A 15,141-nucleotide genomic window follows, 5' to 3' on the forward strand; every position below is an offset into this window, starting at 1 on the left:
GTAAGTCACTGGAAGGTTTTATAGGAAAACTCTTACATTGACTAAGTTTTTGCCTATTCTTTTAGAAAGAAAGGTGTTTCCTTGTAAAGCAATCTATTTAAATCTACAGAACATTATAATCTGAGTAATTTGTATTTACTTGAACTGATTTTCTCACTTGCTTATCGCAAATAAACATCGAATCTGTTTTACGTCATGTGTTGGATTTTAGCATGTTGCTGCATTGAGGTAAAAAGTGATTAAAAAAAATACATATTACCTATGAATTATTTGAAACACCTGCCCAACGTAGATTGCAATAAAAGTTATGCATTTCTCTTTTTAATTACACCTGCACAATCTGCCAGTAATCATGATATTTCATTTTCTTCACACTCGAGTAAATAAAATAAACCTTTATTATTTGTGTTGTTTATTATTTAAGTTATACAAAATGTTTATACATAAAATATTAAACGTAAGTCTAAAAACTAAATCACAGTGCGCTTGACGTAAAGCAATAAGTTATCCTATGTACTTATTAACTTAAAAGGAACCCCAATTAATTGTAGAAAATTTGTCAATATTTAAATAACATTATGTCGACAATACATTATACAAATTCGAAGGAGTTGGGATCCTGCAGGCCAGTGTCGCTGTTAGGGTACCTACAGACATCCCGGGCAAAAATATTGTGGCAACTTTATATCGAAATAAATATCGAGTTTTTTTTAGCCAAACAAGGTTGGGTTGATTTCAGGAGTCAGGACACCATGGCACCCTCACATACTTGGCGCCCAACCGCTCTGCGGCAGACTCAGCAAGTCACCTATGCTGTATCATCAGCTAAATGTTGCCATATTAATTTAATTAAAGTCGCTGTTCAATAATACTTGGGGGTATTATTGCTTTATCAGTTGCAGGAGTTTATGGTAGTAAAACATTTTTTAACAACTTAGGAAATCGACTGATGGTATAAGAGCTCTCAGGTTTTCCTATTAAATTAGCTAACACCCATTTGGACTACATACGCTACCATACAAAAAATACCAAAGTTGGTCTAATCGTACAAACACATGGACTGATTTAGAAGTAAATTACATCCCGTTATCTGCATCGGGCTTGTAAGTAGTTATACGCCAACATAAAACTACATTTTGGTTACTTGAAACATTAAAACGATTTATTTACAAAGAATATAATTCGTTAAGCGTTAATTAAGTACTTAACCCATTGTCCGTCCTTTACTTTACGTCGTTAAATTATATCACATTTTAACACTACATTACCCCGAACACTAATGTTACAAACACGTTTAATAAAATCATTTATATATATATTTATATCCGAAAATTAATACGAGGTGTATTAATTTCTTCAAGTTTAGAGAAGAAAGATCTTCAGTTCCACATGTAAGGCCAAAGGTCCACAGTTCTACTGGAATTCCGAGTCGTTTTGGTTATTTAGGAGCCTCACTTTTGTCACTTTGGGCGTATCCGGAGGTTCAGAATATTTCCCGAAAAAATTTCGCTCCGAAAATAAGCCACGTCATGGTTTTATTTCAATTTAATGTGAAGCCGTTGTCATTATTCGTCATCGATCGATTTCAGTCAGATTGGAATCAGAGTTCCAATTTATTCAGATTGTCATATCCAGCCTGACCAACGATGACTCCTTTTAGAATTATTTGTTAAATCCAAATCGAAGCTTCGAGCTGAGTTTACTTTCTTTTGAAAGAGTTGGCATCAGCAGATAGCTACAAAAATGGGGGTTACAGCATTCTTAAGCCATTTATTTTTCTTTCCCCGAGCTTATTGAATGAGCTCCCTTATTCCACTACCTATTCACGTAAGGTCTTGAACAACGCCAAGTCATATCACGCAAAAAAGATATTTGCGCTCATATCTCTTAAAGTTGGCCTGATTTGTTAAGGAGCGAATGCGTCGTTGTAGACTCCAGTGGGAACATCCTCCCTTCTTTTCGCGATGGCATCGCGGGCGGCGGCGATGCCGACCACTAGCAAGTGCATCAGAGCCAGGAACAGCGCCGTCAGCGTGATCACCACCATCGTCTGCTCAGGCTTCGACCAATCCACCACGGGGTAGATGAACGGGTTACCCCATCTATAAGAAAAAAGTAATGTTAATTTATTTTTAAGTAGTTGGTAATTTTACTGGATTTTTTTTAAGGAGAAAGAGGCCAGGCCTCTCTACCCCACTCAATACTGACAAAGAGGTGACTGCAACGTAGTACTATTATACCTATATATTCTGTGCTAAAACGGTCAATAATTTGCTATGTTTTTACATAAATACGTAGTAAAGTAATTTTGTACTTTACAGTTTTTTACAGTAAAAATATAAAATAAAACTAAATATAGGTACTCGTAACACTCTCAATCATGACAGGAACTTTTCGCTTGTAAACTTGATTAATTAACTGTTAAGAAGACCAGAAAACAGATTTTAATCTATAGTTTGAACTCCGTACTTTTAGAACTTTAGCAGTTGTAAAGATATGTGTTCAAACGCAAACCGAGGTCGTTCCCAAAGCGTGTGAAATATTTTAACGAGATCGTACGCGTGGTTTGTACCCATTGGCATTGTTTAGTAAAGCGAACTTTAAAGTTAAGATACGATTGAACTAACAATGGTTTATTGTAAAAAGTCATTATTCATACTATTTTTCACACGATATTTTAACAAACGGAATTGTTTCGTAAAAAAATATTAAAACAAAAGAATTATATCAATTAGTAGAGTAGACTATAAAATTGAAATTTAAAAGAAAAAAAAACCCCTTCAAAAGCCGAAATATAGTAAGTGTTAGCACGTACAGCTGGCACTGACACCTCTTTTTGCGTCGGGGTTTTATTTAACAAATCAAATAATTCAGGCTGATCATGTTGTTTAGAAAATAAAACGTTATTACCTCGTAAATACAATATATCACAAGGATCGAATTATGTGTAATAACTGAAATAATTTAAACAAAGTTTTACGGAACAACAACAGCTTAATGCAAATACTTAATTAATTCGGTTTCTTTTCGATCTGTAGGACCGCAGGATCTAAGATCGAAGTCTAAAATATATGTTCAACATCTAAATTACAAATGTAGGTTTCTAAAATTAACAGAAATATCATTACTGCACCTTACTTAGCCGATGTAACGAAACCAAAGCGTCATTCAGAAAGGTAGTTCAACGCCATCTAGTTATATTTTAGGAACTAAATTATCACCGCAGACCGCACGGCTAGTCGTTTGCAAAAACGTAAGTACTTAACGTAGGTAGGTGTTTTTCTTAGGTAGAACCATGGGAACCATTTACATATATTTTTATTTCGCTTGGCTTTCTTGATTTTCAACTTCTTAAACATTAAACATACTCGTATTATACATAAGGCCTTTTGGCTTTAGCGTTTTTATAGGTACTAACACGTCGGAAATTTTCTGAGTTAAATATATTCTCGCTTACCTATATAAATAGATTCTAATGACAAAGCTACCACATAAAATACATTTCGAGTTAGAGTTCTGTTTACAAACATTAAAATACAACTGAATGTATTTATCTACATGTACACTTAGTGACGGGTTTGGTTAGCCGCATTTGCGAAAGGGATGTTTATGTTTAGCAAACAAGAAGATACTAACCTCCTGCATATTTTATGTATCGTTCAATAACACCAAGGTTTTATAAATAAGTCCTCGTACTTTACTAGGGTCATTCACTTGTTTCGAGTAGTTTGAATAACATTGATTGCAGCGAGCAAATCTGCTTCTACCTTTTGCTTAACGATTTTTTAATGTTCATAACATTATTTGGGGTATTATCTTATTTATATTCATAAGGTCAGTTATATTAAATGCTAATTTAAGAGCCTCTTACGTTGAGTTTTAGTAAACAAATATTCGGTGAACGTAATAAATATTACGTGTATCCATTTATCATTTGATTGCGGATCAAATATTGTTTTGTACTGGGATTGTACTAAAAACTACGAAGTATTGAGATTTGACAGTCTTTTCTCGGTTTTGGCAGTCTAGCAGTAAGTAAATATTCGCTGAACCATGCCTTTTGGGCAGTGTATCGAATTTAACTATTCAGGTCGGTGAACGAGTCAACGCTTTGCTGGATGAGGTGTTTTACTCTCATTGTAAGTAAAAGGAAAAAAACCATTAACAAAGGCCGTTTATTTTAAGTGAAGAGAACTTAAGAAGTTCGCTAAAGCACGTTTAATTTACGTTAGATGTGTTTAAAACATGATCTACAACATCTCAAACGTAGTTTCATACAGAAGACGATTTGCATAACAATAAGATTTATCATCTCTTTGTATCCTTATTTCATCGTCTCCAAATTCCAAAACAAGGTAAATTTAAGGTAACAAGGTTTCTGTCTTTGTAAACAGACCTCGTCCGCCGAACCTTGCTGTTCATGGCGGTATGTTTCTGACACCTATTTATGTTTATCTCATTTAGTGCCATAATTTCAATGTCATTTATTTTGAACTTGAAAGAGAATTATTATTATGCATGAGTGAATGACCAGTGACCTCGGGCGCATGTCAACAGATGACGTGAGTGTCGTTACAACATCGCATCCACAATCTCCGCGGAACAATCAATTAGAACATAGTAATTTGATCTTGAACTTTTTGTGTTGATGCAATATGTATAAATTTTATAGTAACCGGTTATAAATGCCTGATTTATGTTAGGTAGTAAGTAATTTCAATAACTTGCTCTATGCACTTGTGTTGGTTTTTGCGAAGAAAACTTTAAGCAGAAGAATGTAGATTTACTATTCCTTGATTTTTACCTTTGTGGGTACGGGTTTACTATAACCCAGTGGTGTCTTATCCACCACGAGTATTCCTGGTCTATTCTTTATATTTAACCTGGTATAGAAGCAATTACCAATCCTCCCTTTACTATATTGTAAAACGAATGCTTCATTCGTCAAAACAGCACTAATTGTCTAATTAGCAAACTCACGGGTCCAGTCCGCCAGCGAAGTAGTAGATGACGCTGAAGAGCATGTAGGCCCCGGCGAAATACAGCGGCTGCATGATGTGCAGCAGCCGGCTGGGGTGCGCTGAGCACAGTAGCTCCACCAGCATCACGCCCGAGTTGACACCGTGCAGCATCACGTCCAGCACAGGGTTCGGGGCGAAGTTCACTGTATTCACCGCTGCAATCATACACCGACAGTTAAGTGTCAATGTTCGTCAGTGGACTGTAATGGGCTAAGTTGATTGATTGAAGAACCTCATAGCTGTTCTTGTGCATCACTCCCATGTTTTAAAGCATTATTATTCCAGTTGTAGCCTAGATAGCGTCTTTATTCTAATACTACAATACCTAATATAATTTTCGGCGGATTTTAGTCCTTCATGTAGTGTAAATAGATAGTGGTTAAGTTATGTTAACTGATTTCATCTCTTCACTAGACTTAAGATCTCTTTCATGATTAATTAGCTAGGCTCTCATTAATTTAGAACTCCTGTTATTATTTTCAACTGTTTATTTTATTCACTTTGCTGACCCAAAAAAAATACAATTTAGATAAAATTTGGCCTTTTGCTTATGTATGAAATAAACCAGTTAGGTTAGTTAGCAACAATTAAAAATCAAAATGCAAAGAAATGTGCATAAGAAATGCTGAGAATTTGCATTCAGTCAAATAAAGATATTTAAACGTTTTTACACCTAGGCAGCTAATTTTCTAACCTCTTAGTACTGACAAACATTTGGGTTGAACAAGAAATATCTAATTAATATAACGCAACCATTGCTGACTGTAAATAAACGCCCTATTTAGTAACTACTGATCAAGAATTAGTGATGCTCATTACAATAGCAGTGAGCAAAGATTTTTAAATTTCCGAACGAATCAACGATTAGGTAAAAAATCGTCACTTATTGTTTTGGTCTTTATCTTGCACGTGCAAAGTATTGTTTCTAATCTTAAGGAAAATGTTTATACTTACAAGTTCTGAGGATGCCCCAGTAGAAGACTGTGATCAGGAAAGCCACAGGAATGGTGATATTGTACAGGATCCAGTAGGTCTTCACGTACCAGGGAAGACCGAATGTTGCGTCTGGGGATGAAAAGAAAACCATCATTTTCGATTTATAAATACCATTGTACTTAGTGGATATTGTATTACTTTTCTAAACAATGGTTCAAAAATATCCCGGCGAAATACCGCTTTCGGACATGGGATCAAACAACTTTCTTTGTGAAGACTTGCTATTCAAAATATATAGTGAAGCGACATTTGGAAAATCGTTAGCGCTGATTAAAAATTAAGAGGTCAAAGTCACGTGACGTGAAATATCATTGACATAAATTTCATTTTGCTGCTTACGATTATAGAAATACCTCTTGGGGTAGGGATTTTTTTGGAACCACATATTCGCCAATACTAGATACTGTCTTCCCATAATGGAGATCAGATAGACAGAAGGTCTGAGAAAAAAAAAACGATGTTTAACTATAAACATCAGGAAAGAATAAAACATACAGCTTATGAGCAAGGCATAAAACTGGATTCGTATTAAAAACATTTTCGTGCGGTGGAATATTCGAAGGAAGACAATGAACATATTGTGACTTACAAAAGTTATGTTATCTCTACGTTATTCAATATTGATTTATTCATAATACTGACGTCCCCTAAAGGCATATGCAGTAATATACACATATATTATATAAATTATAAGGCAGTAGGTAGCCTTGCTGTTCACATGCTCACGTATTATGAAATACGTTCAAACGGCTAAGCGGTGTCAATGTCAGAGTACAGCTTATTAATTTAGTCTTTTTGGCAAGTAATTAGAATGTTTAGGAGGTTGGCGTTAGACATAATCCCGTGAAGGTCCGCATACATTGTGCCTTAAAATGCGTAACGTTCTTAACATACTTAGCTATAGTGCTATATTGATACACCACATTTTTTTATTTAAAAGACATGGCGATCTTGATGATTCTGTTTTCAAACTTGTTCATAACCCGTAAGATTTATGATTTACAAAAAAGTTTTTTGTCCTACCTAAACCTCTTTCCTATCTTCTGGGGGCTACCACCATGTTTTAAAACAATCGTATTGCAGATGTAGGAGAAATGCTGTTCTAGCCATCTAGAACACCTCCTCGCTTCGACAACAGTAACAAGAGTTGCATTAAAGTACAAATTAAGTTTCAGTTGTTTCATAATGATCATCGTCATTTGTTATTATGTTTATTTAATGAGTGCGATAAGACCACGTGTGATGACGTCATAGGCGTATGCATAATGACCTATAATTACGTGAGCACAATATTTACGAAGTCTCAAGTTTCCGCTAGCATTGGTCACACAGCGTAAAAAACTTACACATATCCGTTATATTACAATATATTCTCGACCTTCTATGAAGACTGATTGTTACCAAAAATATTGAAATGTTAATAAATAGCAAGTGGTCCACTCTGCATTGCCCATTTAGTACTATATTTTTTTATACAGGAAGTTTAAGCATCTATCTAGCTGTATTACAGAACAGTTGTAAAGTGGTATTACAACAGTTTGGGGCATAGGTTTCGATTAGTAGAGTTCTGAGATGAGACAATATCCATGCAATAAGTATGAGGCCTCATGTGTCAGCGTGCGAGGTCTCCGACACGCGACGTGATCCCCGCCGGAGTCACGTGCACAATATTTTATGATATAATAAATCTAACAAGGACAAGACATCTGACACCAACTCCTAAAAACATTATAAATACTATGTAAAGTTTTGTTTGTAGCGTGCACACATTTTAATACTATATCTATGTAGCGTGTATTTTGATAACAAACATACGTGACAATTTATCTCAACATCGCAGCTATCCGATAAATTAGATAAACAAATCAAATAATATACGAGTAATTAAGTGTAGCGTACCGATTGGTTTTTTAAAATAAACATATGCAGACACAGAAGTCGAGAAGGCCGCAGTAAGAACAATGAGTAGGAAGCCCCAGTGGGACAGGTAAATAAACCAATAGCCGAAGTTTTTGTTCAATGTCAAGGGCACCGCGGCCATAGACGTGAGCAGCACACACGTCGAGAATAGGAAGAGGAAAGTCCGGAACAGCAGCAGCGGCGCCGCCGACCGGTTGCTTTGCCAACAGCTCACGTAGAAGTTGCTCGGCGACGGGTGCTCCAGGTGACACATGCGCCACTGACACTGACTCCGCACATACTTCACGCACGACATTATGCTACCAGGGACCACGCGCACCACACAGACACTCTATCCTCGCTCTAACAATCACTTTGCAACTACATTTCTAAACGTTCTTTGTTCAATAGATCCTTCAAACGATTGCATTGATAGATAACCTCTTTTTATCGTTATTCTGTGTTTACAACATTAAATATGACCGATCGTGCACATAGTTAGTGATAAACTAAATAGTGAAAATGTGCCGCGGCCAGTGGAGCGTGAGGAAGGCCTGATCTTGTAATAAGACTTAGCTCTGTAATGAACTTGTTCCTTGTTCAATCGTTAAGGTCTTGCAACATAGATTTTATCGCTCGTATCTCTTTTGTTTATAACTCTATCTATCTGTTATTGAAAATGTATGTTTATGTGTTAAATGGAGCGTTCAATTGCGTGGAGATTAACCATTTAACTATAGTATGCGAATGATCTGTAAACTGTCAATGCCAATCAATATTGACTTGACATACTTTGCAAATATGCGTTACTTGCTGACATAACTAAGTTACACTAGCTAATGATTAGATAGGTTAACAAAACCATATTTTATTAAATCGATCAGATATTCAGTCAGTAGACACGAACAGTTTTTATAATATCAAATTATCAAGGTTATGTCTGTAGAGAATCAAATCGCGGTTTAATTATGTTCTGGTTCAATTTAGAACCAACCTTCTCAGTGTTCTCGTTATATATTTACAAGCGAATGTCAAAAGCAGACAATGTTATTAAAAGTAGGTATGAATCCTCTTTGTAGGCAACGATAAACAAGAGCCAAATAATCCAGTTTTTGTGTAATATTCATGCACGCGTGACCCAGCCGGCGCATAAGAATGTTGTTTATGTCAGGCGAGCGGGTACTGCACCGTTCTGAAGTCAGGATGCTATTGCTATGTGAACCAATACGTGGAGCAACGCTGCCGATTAGTGACGCATCACTGCTCAGCTCGGAAGACGATCATTACACATCAATTATCAGATCAATCGCAATCACTTACCTGTGAGTCCTCTACGTCCGATGGCGACAAATATCCCGAAGATGGACTCCAGCACTATGAAGGCTAGGCCCCAGTGTGTCATGTATAGGAAGAACATGTCTGTCGGGCCCCAGAAGTACGCGATGGACCAGAACATGACGAAGAGTGCCCACACGAGGATGGGCACCCTCCAGTACAGCGGGGAGATCCTCCCGAAGCATGACCTCGTAAAGGGCTCGCTCGACTGGTTCTCCACATTCCCCAGGATCCCCGTCATGCAGTAGAAAGCTTGCCTCCAGGACCACTGCATCATTGTGCCTGATTAACTGTTTTCTCTCAGTTAAAAACAAATCGACGCTTGCTTACAACATCTTGAGTGTGCCTTCGTATGTTTGAGTAGCTGTGGACAAGGACGAGAAACGTTAACTTTGAGCACGTATCAAATTGTTATTTTACCTAAATCGCAGCATGCGCAAGGTGGTTCTAGCCGATTACCATAAAAGTGAATGAAGTCACATTCGAGAGTTATGTGACCGGCCGTGACAGGTGCCTTAGGAAACTAGTGGTTTTATTATGGTGGTACCCAAGACCTCGTGTATCGAACTGCCGACCCACTTAATACCAGTTAATCTTGAATTTATTATCATATACCACCTATCACCTAATGACTAAAGATAGAGCAAAAAGCTTTTTTTTTAATTGTTCGATTTTTAAATAATTATACATTTTGTTCAATACCACTAAGTAGTACGTATTGATTGCATTGGGTGTTCGTGTTCGAAGTTACTTACGAATAAAAAAGTCAAGGTGAAGTTTACGTCTAGTGTATTTAATAGCTTTACATTTATTTGTTACGGAATTGTTATTATTATAGATGTTGAAGACAATCTAATAAATTGAAAATCTTAAAAAATGTATATCTCTTGTTTCTATCCACTATATAAGATGCCAAGTACTTTTGAGTCAAATCAACGGCATTGACAAAATTGAGTTATATTTTAGTTCCGATCAATAAACAAAGAAAAAAAAGGTTTGAATCCGACTCAATGTAACTTGTTTCTAAAGATAGGTGAACGCCGAAGCAAAAAGCACACCGAAGGTCATAAAAAGAAATTTTCTCGAGGTTACTTGTCCTATTTCTCTTTTTGTTATTTTTGTTAGGAAGCGAAAAGTAACGACATTTATCAGTCGGTAATTTAAAACCTTTCCGTAAACGTATTTTAATGTCAGTGATAATTATAGCACAATCACATCCGCGATACAGACGGGACAACCGTCTATAAGAACATTTTATTCAACGATCTGTGTAAAAAAAAACAGACCATTCGCAAACAAAAACCAATTAACCAGACGCCGTTAAAATTTATTTATTAAAAAAATAAAAATCCGAGTTCCTATTTCGAACATTGCTTTTTTTCTGCTGTTTTTTTTTTTTCATGTCTATATGGACAGTACATTCAGTATTCGTACATTCCAAGTTCAAGTTCAAAAACGTTGATAGCAAGTTGCGTCGGCGCAAATGCCTAATGACCTACATAGCATATAACGTAGAACGAATCGACTTACCCATGAAAAATATACAAAGCTATTAAATCTAAACAATTTAGCGTAACGTTAGTTTATAACGCATGTTTCTTAAGATACTATTAACATTATGGACGCACATGGCCAGATGATTTTAACAATATTTATTAGAATATTTGTGAGAGCCTTATTTTTCACTTTTCGTGATACCTACGTTCAGAACTTATATTTAACTAGCTTTTCGCCCGCGGCTTCGCCCGTGTCGAGGTCGGTTATATCGCGTTTCCAAGACAACTCTACAAAAGTCCGAGATAAAAACTATCCTATGTTCTTTCTCAAGGTCAACTCTATCTCTGTATCAAATTTCATTAAAATCAGTTCAGTGGTTTAGACGTGAAAGCATAACAGACAGACAGACAGAATTACTTTCGTATTTATAATATTAGTAGGGATTAACAAAATAAAATGAACTACTAATAAGTTTTGGCTGGAAGGCTTCAGGAGGGGAATATCTAGACAAATATAGATTCTGTTCCTTTCTTGTAACAAAAAATACTATAGGGGTTAAAGTTCAGACGCGACCAAGGTCAATGAACCTCAGGGCGTTGAGTTTTTCCCCATCAATAAGTACAACCAACCCTTGGGTATAATGTCTACGGACGTAACCTTCGTATTCATTCATGTTTAAGTAACGTATAACTGTAATTTATTATACTTTGGTAGATAAAAAGTTAATTCGTAAATTTTGTCCGTTTACACCTAATAATATATAATTTAAACATCACACAATCTATGTATATCCTTGCGAGAATTAGCACATTAAAAAAATATTTGCTTGCAATACAGACTGGATATTTCTGTGGTTTGTGTCTATAGTTAGTGTCTTGGTGAAAAACTAACATTCGCTTAGTATATTGTGCTATTAAAAATTCGTAGGTGTACAGTAGAAATGCGTTGAAACCCAGGCCTTAAGTAGAGCCTTCCTCACTATTAGTCACAATTTTCAGCAAAATTATGTAGTTAAAATTAGGTTCTTCAATTGAACTGCATCTTATTTGCATCATCATTAGAATTTCAGGAATATGTAACTAGAAGTGGGCGATGTGTGGCAATTAACACTATAATAAAGAGAAATCACTATTTCGAGCTGCGAGTAAAACCAACACTAATTAAACCACAAATCACCATTAAACTCCTTGATTAGTTAACATAATGAAAAGTAAAACGCACCGTCCGCGGCGCTGACACGCACGCCACTCGTTTTCACGTCCGCTCAAACGGCAGAACTGACTTCATATTACTATCGATTGTAGGACCAAACGCTTCGTGGACAATATAACCATACACCCGAACTCTTAGTATTCTCACAAATACTTCCACAACTGGGCCGCACTATGGGTCAACACTAAAGTTTGCTTAATTCGTTAAGTCGCCTCGTCGGAACGTCATAAAATATATTTATGTTCAACCGATTGTTTGTATTTACGTTCGCACCGACCTACAACATCCTTTAAGGCAGCCGTGGAGCCGACTACGTGGAAAATACGAGGGCATTAGAAACTGAGGAAAACGCTCGCTCATTATCCTAACCTTAAGGATGCGAGCCAGTCACGATAACTGAACGATTTGTAATAATAATAATAAAGGATATGGTACTAACATGGGCCACTACCGGCTGCTCGCGTGTTTCTAAACATCCGACGCTGGTTTTTAGGTTAATAGTGATTAGATCAAGTTAATGCCCTTAATGAGAACATAAGTTTACCGTAACGCTGCGGCCGTCCCTGATTTATAAAAGTTTATTGCTTGTACCCACCGTACCGTGTGGTTTCCGGCAAATAAGGCCATGCATTCTCTAGCCATTACTGTGGTAAATTTGACCATAAGTTACTAACAGCATCCTTTTTAGGATTTCAAATGACTTTACCATTACCATTCAATCAAGTTATAATGTTTGTTTTGAATTCATACCGAATTTATATTCTTATCACACGCTAAAAAAATACAAAATAAAAAAACGCGTAATGTTTTCGACTCTGAGAGATAGGTTGTTCTATTTTTGGATGAGATACGTAGTAACAGTACTCAAATGATATATAAACAGTAAACTGCAACTATGGGATTTGGGATTGTCGGCCAATTTCCAAGTGCAAAAGTGGGAGAGGTGCCAAAATCAGAGGGAATACGAAATCTATTTGAACAAGATTTGCAACGTATATAGTCTATTTTTAATGTAATCGTTGTAAACATTGGTTTATATTGTGCATACATTATAAGTATTAAGATATGGACACCAATTGACGAGAAATTAAAATATGCTTTAGTTTAATTTATAGAAAATTGCAAGGGTAAATATTTTCATTTGAAGTCTCGGTAGCGTAGAGAATTAGGCTTCTAAATATTTGTTGAATCACGAAAAGGCAGTATCGATGTTTATGAATGAGCCTTTTAAGATATGTATCAGGTAATTACCTAAAAGGTATAGGACGACTACCAAAACGTTATAAATTAAGACAGTTGAAGTACTTGCAGTTGTGAGAGAGAGAGAGGCGGCTCTACAACGTGTAGTTCCCTGTCCTACTCCCACAATGACTACAGTTTTACTTTAAGAACTGTTGGTAGGCCCGTTTGCATATTAAAGGTCGATAGTTCCCGGTTTGGTGGCTAGCTTGCCTATCACAATTTTTTACGCGACCTAGAATATCAAGTGAGTAATTACTGGGCATTAAGTAGTAATTTTATGGCCCGGTAACATATTTGCGCGTAAAAGGGGAAAAAGTGTGCTTGAGTTACCAAACAAAATATTTTTAGGCGAGTTATTTATGTAGTGTATATTTAATCAGATCGTAGCACCTGAATAAAGTGTCTGAATGGAAAATACCTAACTGGTCATTCCGAATAATTATAAAGAACGAGTCGATTAAAAAAAGATTGACGTATTGGGTCTTTCCGCATATCTTACGAACAACATGTGGCTCTTTGTTTTGTACTACCTATTAATTGCATCTACACACAATTAATCCTACTAATGTTTTACAAGCAAAAGTTTTTATGTTCGCATTTTTCGTTCCTTTTTCACGCAAAAACCACTGAACGAATTTTGACGAAATTTGGTACACAAATAGTTTGTAACGTGGATTAACACATAGTCTATATCCCGATTTATTTTATCATCAGATCATTTTCGATTTGTTAGTCTACTAAGTATATTTGTTTTAAGCACTGTGTAATTTGATTCTTTTGATAATTTATGTACACTATATTATATTGTTATAAACACAACATAACAGAATATAAATGTATACCCTTAAAATGTTGCTTATTTATTAAGACATCTCTACCAGTAGATCCGAGGTAGACGTAGAGGTTGGTTTATTAATTGTTTTAAGTAATTATAATTTATTAATTTTGACTTAAAATAAACCTTACTGTAATTGATCAGATTTTCTAGGCATCTTAGAAGACAACGGTCTGTCCTTTCAACAGTGAGACGATTACAATAGATCAATTATTTCTTGTTTCCTTATAATTATTAAGGTCAACCTAACAAAGCCTTATTACGAGATTACTTTTATAATTATTCTAGGTTATTTCTAACTGGGAGGTTAATTGTTGATGCAGATGACTGATAAAATACTTGTTGCAATCACGAAGGGTCTTCATAATCACTTAACAGAGTAAATAAAATTATCTGCTTTATAGAATTTATTAAATTGTATATTACGCTGGTTAATGATAGGATCGTTTAAATTTTAATTACACTATTAAATTATGCTGTAAAATTGCCTTACATAATTCCGTTTAAACACAAAAAAAAACAGTTATTTATAATACTTTTAAATAAGTACTTTGTGTACTCACTATTTATAACGTTGAAAGGTAAAACTTATCGCACCTATACAACCTATACAATTTTATGAGCCTCTATAGTAGAAAAACTAACAGAATTTATTTTTGTACTCTATATCACTGAAAGAAAATTTAAATATGTATGAAATACATACGTAATTAATTTACGCGTCAATTGTAATTACACAGTTGCTGCATATAATTATTTTTATATACATATTAAAAACTCGGTTCAATACGAAGGCAAGTGTGAGAACGGAAATTGAATACCTATACGATATCCGGTCGTTCTATTCAATTATTTTAATACGATTTGTCGAATTGGATATTATATTTTAATTTACAGCAATGCAATACATACCGCCTAATGTTCACACACAAAACACTGGATAATATTTTTTAAATATAAAACAACCGTCGCTCATTTACGATAATTCATAAAAGTGCGCGGTTTTATGATAAAATATTATAACAGTGATAGAGTTGGCGAGCACGCAATGCGCGTGTTTCGGCGCGCAAGTGCCGCGCGACTAATGTTTCGCGGTTAGCGCTG

At 35.6% G+C, this 15,141-nt stretch overlaps 1 protein-coding gene across 3 annotated transcripts; it reads right to left on the minus strand.

The window, feature by feature from the left end:
- Positions 1–1,328: 1,328 nt before the first annotated feature.
- Positions 1,329–15,137, minus strand: LOC113501732 (protein rolling stone-like). Of its 3 annotated transcripts, none has more exons than XM_026882940.1 (5): positions 14,950–15,137; positions 9,237–9,615; positions 5,976–6,086; positions 4,981–5,176; positions 1,329–2,102 (listed from the first exon to the last, which is right to left on the minus strand). In XM_026882940.1, exons 2-5 carry the CDS (start codon positions 9,526–9,528, stop codon positions 1,907–1,909), a joined length of 795 nt encoding a protein of 264 aa, XP_026738741.1. In that variant the 5' UTR covers positions 9,529–9,615; positions 14,950–15,137; the 3' UTR covers positions 1,329–1,906. The 3 variants fall into 3 exon arrangements, with proteins under 3 accessions (XP_026738741.1, XP_026738742.1, XP_026738740.1); XM_026882941.1 differs by lacking the exon at positions 14,950–15,137 and adding an exon at positions 11,970–13,052; XM_026882939.1 differs by lacking the exons at positions 9,237–9,615; positions 14,950–15,137 and adding an exon at positions 7,917–9,230.
- Between the last annotated feature and the right edge of the window lie 4 nt (positions 15,138–15,141).

The sequence above is a fragment of the Trichoplusia ni genome, chromosome 16 (assembly GCF_003590095.1).
Source record: "Trichoplusia ni isolate ovarian cell line Hi5 chromosome 16, tn1, whole genome shotgun sequence".
In the NCBI taxonomy this organism is placed as follows: Eukaryota; Metazoa; Arthropoda; class Insecta; order Lepidoptera; family Noctuidae; genus Trichoplusia; species Trichoplusia ni.